Source organism: Triticum aestivum, chromosome 7D, assembly GCF_018294505.1.
Source record: "Triticum aestivum cultivar Chinese Spring chromosome 7D, IWGSC CS RefSeq v2.1, whole genome shotgun sequence".
In the NCBI taxonomy this organism is placed as follows: domain Eukaryota; kingdom Viridiplantae; phylum Streptophyta; class Magnoliopsida; order Poales; family Poaceae; genus Triticum; species Triticum aestivum.
The window spans coordinates 141138412-141145733 of record NC_057814.1 but is presented as its reverse complement, the minus strand read 5'-3'; the positions used below and the strand labels follow the sequence as shown (position 1 = coordinate 141145733).

Sequence of the window (7322 nt, the reverse complement as noted above, 5' to 3'; positions counted from 1 at the left end):
TTACGAGGGATCTGTCGGAATCTTTTCCGACAAACCTTTTTTAAATTCATGTTTTTTTTGAATTAGCAAACATTTTTAAATTCAGGAAGCATTTTTAATTCATGATTTTTTGAATTCATGGACATTTTCAAATTGTGTTTTTTTGAATTCATGATTTTTGAATTCACGGCCATTTACAAAAATTGCAAACATTTTCAAATTCGTGAATATTTTTTGAATTCATGGACATATTGTAAATTTCTGAACATTTTTTGAATTCATGAATTTTTTGAAATTTGTGAATAGTTTTCAATTCGTGATCAATTTTTCATTTTTGTGCACATTTCTGTAATGCACGGACACTTTTTATTTTTTAATTGAAATGATACCACTGAAAACAAGAAACCGGCGAACCAACCTGTGGTTGGATGGTTAGAGGGACTGTGGTATCCCCAACCCACCAGAGTTCAAATCTCGCATTTATTCATGGATTTATTTCAGGATTTCGGCGATGCGCATTCAGTGGGAGGAGACGTTCCCGACGACGAGGCGCCTACGGTGACTTCGTAAATATCAAGATGATATGTCGGCTCAGTCTTTCGGAGGTGCTTATAGGGGTAGGATGTGCGTGTGTGCGTTCATAGGGGTGAGTGTATGCGCGTGTATATGAGCGCTTGTGTCTATACTGATGTTAAAAAAACAATAAGCCGAATGTAAAAAAGACCAACTAAAAAGACCGAAATATATATTTAAAAAATTAAATAAAACTCACCACTTGACAAGAGTGGTAAGCTATATCAAAAACATTGAACAAAAATTAAATAAAACTCACCGTGCGCGCTTGCTCTGCGGCGCGCTGGGTCAAGCCTATGTAGTCGCGTGCGACTCGAGCTGGCGTCGTGAGCGACGCGAGGCGCAATTGATCGCAACGAGCGACACATAGCATCGCCCCAGCCACAATGCCACCCGCGCCGGCGACGGCTACGGCGGCGGCGGCGGCGCAGCACCTGGAGTCCGTCCTCCCTTGCCTGACCACGCTCTCACACTACAAGCAGTTCCACGCGCAGCTCATCACCTCGGCCCGCCTCTACTTCGAGCCCTCCCTCCGAGCCCGCTTCCTCGACCGCCTCGCGCTCTCCGCGCACGCCGCGGCGCTGCCGCACGCCCTCCTCCTCCTCCGCTCCCTCCCGTCCCCCGCCACTAACGACCTCAACGCCGCCCTCCGGGGCCTCGCCGCCTCCCCGCACCCCGCGCGCTCGCTGCTCCTCCTCGCCGGCCGCCTCCTCCCCTCGCCGTCCCCGCCGCGGCCCCGCCTCGACGCGCTCTCCCTCTCCTTCGCGCTGAAGGCCTCCGCCCGGTGCTCGGACGGCCCCGCCACCCTCCAGCTCCACGCGCTCGTCCTCCGCCTCGGCTGCACGGCTGACGTGCGGCTGATCACCACGCTGGTCGACTCGTATGCGAAATGCGACGACCTCGCGTCCGCACGGAAGGTGTTCGATGAAATGACCGTGCGCGACGTGGCCTCGTGGAATGCGCTGCTTGCTGGGCTGGCTCAGGGGACTGAGCCTACCCTGGCCCTGAAGCTGTTCCACAGACTGGTAGGGAGCTTCCGGGAGTTGCCACCAAGGGAGGCACCCAATGAGGTGACCATGGTTGCCGCGCTTTCTGCGTGTGCACAGATTGGCTCGTTACGGGACGGATTGTATGTGCATGAGTTTGTTCGCAAAATGGGCGTCAGTGGCAATGTTCGTGTTTGCAATGCACTTATTGACATGTACTCCAAGTGCGGTTCATTGGCCCGGGCGCTGGAAGTGTTCCACTCCATCAAACGAGAAGACCGGACACTTGTGTCATACAATACTGCGATACAAGCAATTTCCATGCATGGGCATGGGGGTGATGCACTCAAGTTGTTTGATGAAATGCCGACATGTATTGAGCCGGACGAAGTGACCTACATCGCTGTGTTGTGCGGATGCAACCATGCTGGGCTCGTGGATGACGGCCTCAGGGTTTTTCATGGCATGAGGGTTCCTCCTAATGTAAAGCACTATGGCACTGTTGTGGACCTTCTTGGCCGTGCAGGCCGCCTTGCCGAGGCATATGATACTATTAAGTCCATGCCGTTTCCTGCAGATATTGTCCTCTGGCAGACATTACTGGGTGCGTCCAAGACGCATGGTGATGTTGAGCTCGCGGAGTTAGCTGCTACAAAGCTTGCCAAGCTTGGTTCAAATGTTGATGGTGACTATGTGCTCCTCTCCAATGTATATGCGTCCAAGGCACGGTGGGCAGATGTTGGTCGAGTCCGTGATACCATGCGAAGCAATGATGTGCGGAAAGTACCTGGCTTCAGCTACACAGAGATAAGTGGTGTAATGCATAAGTTCATTAATGGTGATAAAGAGCACCCAAGGTTGCAGGAGATTTACAGAGCGCTAGAGGAAATTATGTCAAGAATAGGAGAGCTGGGATATGAGCCGGAAACAAGCAATGTGCTTCATGACATCGGGGAGGAGGAGAAGCAGTATGCATTGTCCTATCATAGCGAAAAATTGGCCATTGCATTTGGGTTGATTGCCACGCCACCTGGGGAGACCCTGCGGGTGATAAAAAATCTCCGAATCTGTGGGGACTGTCATGTAGTGGCAAAGCTCATATCTAAAGCCTATGGCCGAGTGATTATCATCCGGGATAGAGCAAGATTCCATCGGTTTGAAGATGGGCAGTGCTCTTGCAGCGATTACTGGTAAAACACTGGTGTGTTCGGTGATTTACAGGGCTGATGGAGTTGATAATGAGCCACTAACTTCACAGATCAACAGACTACAGGTTTGTCGGGAGTTCATACAAACCCAGCTTGCAAGTGTCGCTTCGTATGATTCAACTTTCATTTGAGAAGAATCTTGCAAGTGAACTCAACCCCACGAGCTTGAACTTTACTCTGTGTTTGTGTTACTACATGAGTGTTCACAGTCCATTAAAGTGTATGATCACTGAGAGGCCATCAGATATTACACCTACAAGATGTAAACAGATAATAGCTTTGCACTAGCGTTATTCTGGTGTGCTATTAGAGAGAGCAACCAGGTGTGTGTGGGATAGGGCTCATGATATTTTTCCGTTCTGGGAGCCCAGAGAAATTTCCGTATTTGTGGAAAATATTTTCCTTTACATTGCTTTCTAGTTCCTCCTAACAATCTTACAGTGCCATATTATACTCATGGTTCTTATTTATATTAATGTCCATTGACTTCATCTGATATCAAAATGTCCAACCTTTTGAGGATGCAATTATTTTATAAGGTCTTTGAGTCTGCAGAATAAGATCCTCCTTCACACTCTTTTTTGTAGAAGGCTGTCTGCCATAAGACCATAGTGTTTAATGGAGTCAAAATAGCTTGAGGTTGTTATGAACACAACCTTTTGCTCCTTTCTCCATTTTGTCCTGCACAGTCACGGTTGCACAGATTTAAAAACATATAATGTTCTCTCAGAAATGTCACTGTTGACATGTCATTTTTTAAAGCAAATTTATTAGCAGCAGGTATGAGTTTTCACTATGCAAAATGGATTTACCCACAAGATATTGTTTTCTTTGAATATTTCTGGAGATTTAAGCTATCAAGGAACCTCTTTCCTCTGATCGCAAAAAGAAAAAAAGCAACTTCTTTCGTTGACTTATTTTTCCTATGTATGTTCCAACCGCTTTCAGTATGCACTAAGTTTGATTGTCCCTTTCATCCAAGCATGAATTGCAGATCATGTTCTATGATGAATATGTAAATTGGCAGGTTGCATCTGTCACATCTCATAGTTTGGTATTGTTTTCAATAACTTTTTGTTATGCATGCTGATACGTCCAGAAACTCTTTGCAGCACTTTGTAGACGGCTAATTCAATTCGAAGGTGCCGCTGGTGAGGCATTCATTGTTTTGTTGTTGGCTGCACAGAGACAGCCTTAAGGAAGAATGAGAGAAATTCAATGAGAAATGAGTAGATCTGTAGATACGATGCATCCAACCAGAAGCATTCTGCTCTTGTAAAGGTAAGCCAGCTATTCCATGGCAGTATAATATTGCGATAGTTCCATTTCTCTTGTGAGTTGTGAAGGCGAATCGAGTCAGCCATACTCTACGGACAAAGTAATGAAGTTTATCATGTATCTAAATTTCCTTCATGGAAAAAACATGAACACAAACTGTTCATTGAAGAAGCTATGTTCGTACTGAATTTCTTACTGTGTACTGTAATTATCTATGCAAATTTAGATAGTGTTTGGACATTTGATAATGTTAGAACTAATGTTGCATGGGGCTGGATTACTCTTGCAGTGGGGGAGAATAGAGGTTAAAGGGGCAAGAATGAAAGTGAGGAAAGGATGATCACTCTCAAAGCTTCAATATTCAGAGTTGATGCAAAGTCTCTGGTCTACCATGCTCCTGCCCTTTCTCAGAAGTCTTGGTTGTCCAGAAATGGCGCAACCGAAATGCATTCAAAGACATTCACATGGATTGAGTGCCACCTATCGCTTTGGTTGTCAGAGCTCCCCATTGGCTCTTAACCAGCCCACTTAACATCTACCATAATCGGCATTGGTGTTGTCAATTGTAAGCCTATCCCTTGTCACCAGGGCTACTGCTTATGCAGTGCACTCCGCTGTTGTGTAAGTTCAGTTATGAAGAGATTGTAAAAGTACGTTAAATGAAGTTTGGGGTCTTATGTTACTGGGCTGAAACCATCTGTCCCTGAAAGCTAATGCAGCTCCTCTACTTTAATGGAAGAGAGCCTGGAGCATGTGGAGGTGACCGCATCAGATGTGCATCAGGCTTGAGTTCATGACACTAAACCTGATAAGATCCTGTGATCTCATAGTTACTGTCGATGCTGTGCAAATTATACAGTGAGAAATGTTTGGCTGAACCATGCACCTCCATGGGCCTCGAATGTTCAATGCTTATTCCGGACATGTGCCGCTATGCCATTCTACCACACCTCTATATTCAGGCACCTCCATTTTATCCGTGCAACTTTAAACAATCTACTCCACCTATAAATTCAGGTGCTGCTATTCTATCCGTTCAATCTTTCACACATATTTGTAACGTTCAGTCTTTATCAAATGTTTCTAATATTTTTATCCAAGATGGACGGGCACAGCAAATCACGTCTTGCAGTCTCGGTCTTTTGTTATGCGCGCAGACAGAAATTTACATGATTCCTGGAGAGAGTGCACATGTTCTTATTTGCAGTACATTATTTAACACGGAAGATTCACATGGTACAGGCAGCACCATTTAGCATGATAACAGATAGGGAGTAGATGGCATGGCTGTTTTATTCTCACATATCACCGTTTTTTGTAGTTTTACTTCTTTGGTGTGTCTGCATGGTTCCAGTTGGTATGCGCCAAGGAAGTATAACTCCTTCCACCGGCCACATCTTCTTCACGTATCTGGCTGCTAATTTCTTTCAGGTCATCTTCGGTGAGCTTTATCTTTAAGGAGTCAATGTTGGAGTCCAGGTTCTTGATCTTTGTTGTCCCTGAGAAATTAGAGAGCATATTTATCAGTGATCAAATTCCAGTCTACTGGAAAAATGGACTTGACTGCTAATGCACACGTTTGGAACTTGGAAGTGACAAGAATTATGAATTAGCACATGTTTGGAGGTATTCAAACATCAGGACAAACTGTAGAGTAAATTCATTGCCAAATAAAGCTGGACTGCAACTGAAATATTTCACTTCTACCAGAATGCATGCAAGAAAGACGATCTTGAGCATTTCCGCCTTCTATGAGAATTATGATCTCAATAAAACCACCCCCCTTGGTGACATGAGAAGGGACTGCAACATTTACCTGGTATGGGAACCACATCATCTCCTTGATGCAGCACCCAAGCTAAAGCTAGCTGAGCAGGGCTGCACTGGTGCTTCCTGGCTAGTTCTTCCATTTTCAGATAGAGATGCTTGTTCTTCTCCAGGTTTTCTGCTGAAAACCGTGGGTGCCTTTTCTGTGAGAAAGATACAGCAAAGCCTATGTAACTGAAAAGAACTGACTGCTGCAAATGAAGCATTTGACTGTCTCGGTACCAGATTGGATTCATCAGACACTTGCTCCGTGACTCCTCTTCCGCCGAAGAACCCGCGGCCGATCGGGCTGTAAGGAACAATTCCAATCCCCAGTTCCCTGGTGTCCATAGATAAAAGCAGAAGAATCACTTTGGACTGCCCATTATGCATGGTGATCTCACAAGTATGTATAATTTGCAATGCAGAAAATAAACCTGCAGAGCGGCACAATCTCGGGCTCGATGTCACGAGCCCAGAGAGACCACTCCATCTGCACCGCGGAGACCGGGTGCACGGCGTGAGCACGCCTGATGGTGTCGGGGCTCGCCTCCGACAGCCCAATGTACCTGACCTTCCCCTCCTCCACCAGCTTCTTGAGCTCCCCGATCTGCAGAAGAAGCACGTCTCAGCACAGGAATTACAGTGAGCAACCGCACCAGTGAAAACACTCATGCATTGTATACACAGTTATTAACAGGATGAAGGGACTGATGAGGAGAGAGGAGACCGTGTCCTCGATGGGGGTGGTGGTGTCGACCCGGTGCTGGTAGTAGAGGTCGATGTAGTCGACGCCGAGGCGGCGCAGGCTGGCCTCGCAGCAGGCGCGCACGTACTCCGGCCGGCCGCAGACGGTGCCCGTGCCCTCGTCGTACGCGTACTGCTGGATCCCGAACTTGGTAGCCACCTGCACCTGCTCCCTCGGCAGCTGCTTCAGCGCCTGTGGTGCACAAAGACAGACACACGCTTGATTAGTCTGCACTGCAAAGGAGGTAAATCAGTGGACAGAGCACACCTTGCCGAGGAGCGTCTCGTTGGTGTGGGGGCCGTAGAAGTCGGAGGTGTCGAAGAAGGTGACGCCGCGGCGGAAGGCGTGTGCGACGATGGCGGCGCCGGCGTCGTCGCCGAGCGGGGCGTTGTAGGAGCCCGTCAGGCCCATGCACCCGAACCCCAGCTTAGACAGCTGCTAGCCTCGTCGTTGGGTCGTTAGTTAGATTCGGTGCCCAACAAGAAGAGAGGATAGTTAATCGGTGGAGAGGGCAAGGGAGAAATCACCTCCAGGCCCTGGGTGCCGAGCCTGACGCGAGGTACCAATGGCAGTGGCAGTGGCAGCGGGGTTTCCTCCATGGCGCAGCAAGGACCGTCGACGAGCTAGCAAGTCACCGGGGCGGAGACGGAAGCGCCGTGCTGAATATTGCCGGAACTTGCAGGGCACTAGCAGCAGTGAGCAGTGACTCGGGTGGCCAACTGAGCGTATGTGCAAGGTAGCAAG

General features: G+C 47.7%; 2 protein-coding genes across 3 annotated transcripts; one reads left to right on the top strand and one right to left on the bottom strand.

Annotated features, from left to right (window-relative positions):
• The first annotated feature begins 888 nt into the window (after positions 1 to 888).
• LOC123168702 (pentatricopeptide repeat-containing protein OGR1, mitochondrial-like) lies at positions 889 to 5101 on the top strand. 2 transcript variants are annotated; one of them, XR_006484474.1, is made up of 3 exons: positions 889 to 2811; positions 3859 to 4027; positions 4314 to 5101. XR_006484474.1 is itself a non-coding variant. In XM_044586570.1 (2 exons), exons 1-2 carry the CDS (start codon positions 939 to 941, stop codon positions 2875 to 2877), a joined length of 1908 nt encoding a protein of 635 aa, XP_044442505.1. In that variant the 5' UTR covers positions 889 to 938; the 3' UTR covers positions 2878 to 3169. The 2 variants fall into 2 exon arrangements, 1 of the variants encoding a protein (XP_044442505.1); XM_044586570.1 differs by lacking the exons at positions 3859 to 4027; positions 4314 to 5101 and having other exon boundaries at positions 889 to 2728; positions 2760 to 3169.
• Positions 5102 to 5148: 47 nt separating this feature from the next.
• On the bottom strand, positions 5149 to 7322 carry LOC123168703 (probable aldo-keto reductase 1). Its single transcript, XM_044586571.1, has 7 exons — positions 7106 to 7322; positions 6846 to 7013; positions 6561 to 6770; positions 6268 to 6440; positions 6074 to 6170; positions 5841 to 5994; positions 5149 to 5523 (listed from the first exon to the last, which is right to left on the bottom strand). The coding sequence occupies exons 1-7, from the start codon at positions 7175 to 7177 to the stop codon at positions 5348 to 5350; spliced, it is 1050 nt and encodes a 349-aa protein (XP_044442506.1). The 5' UTR covers positions 7178 to 7322; the 3' UTR covers positions 5149 to 5347.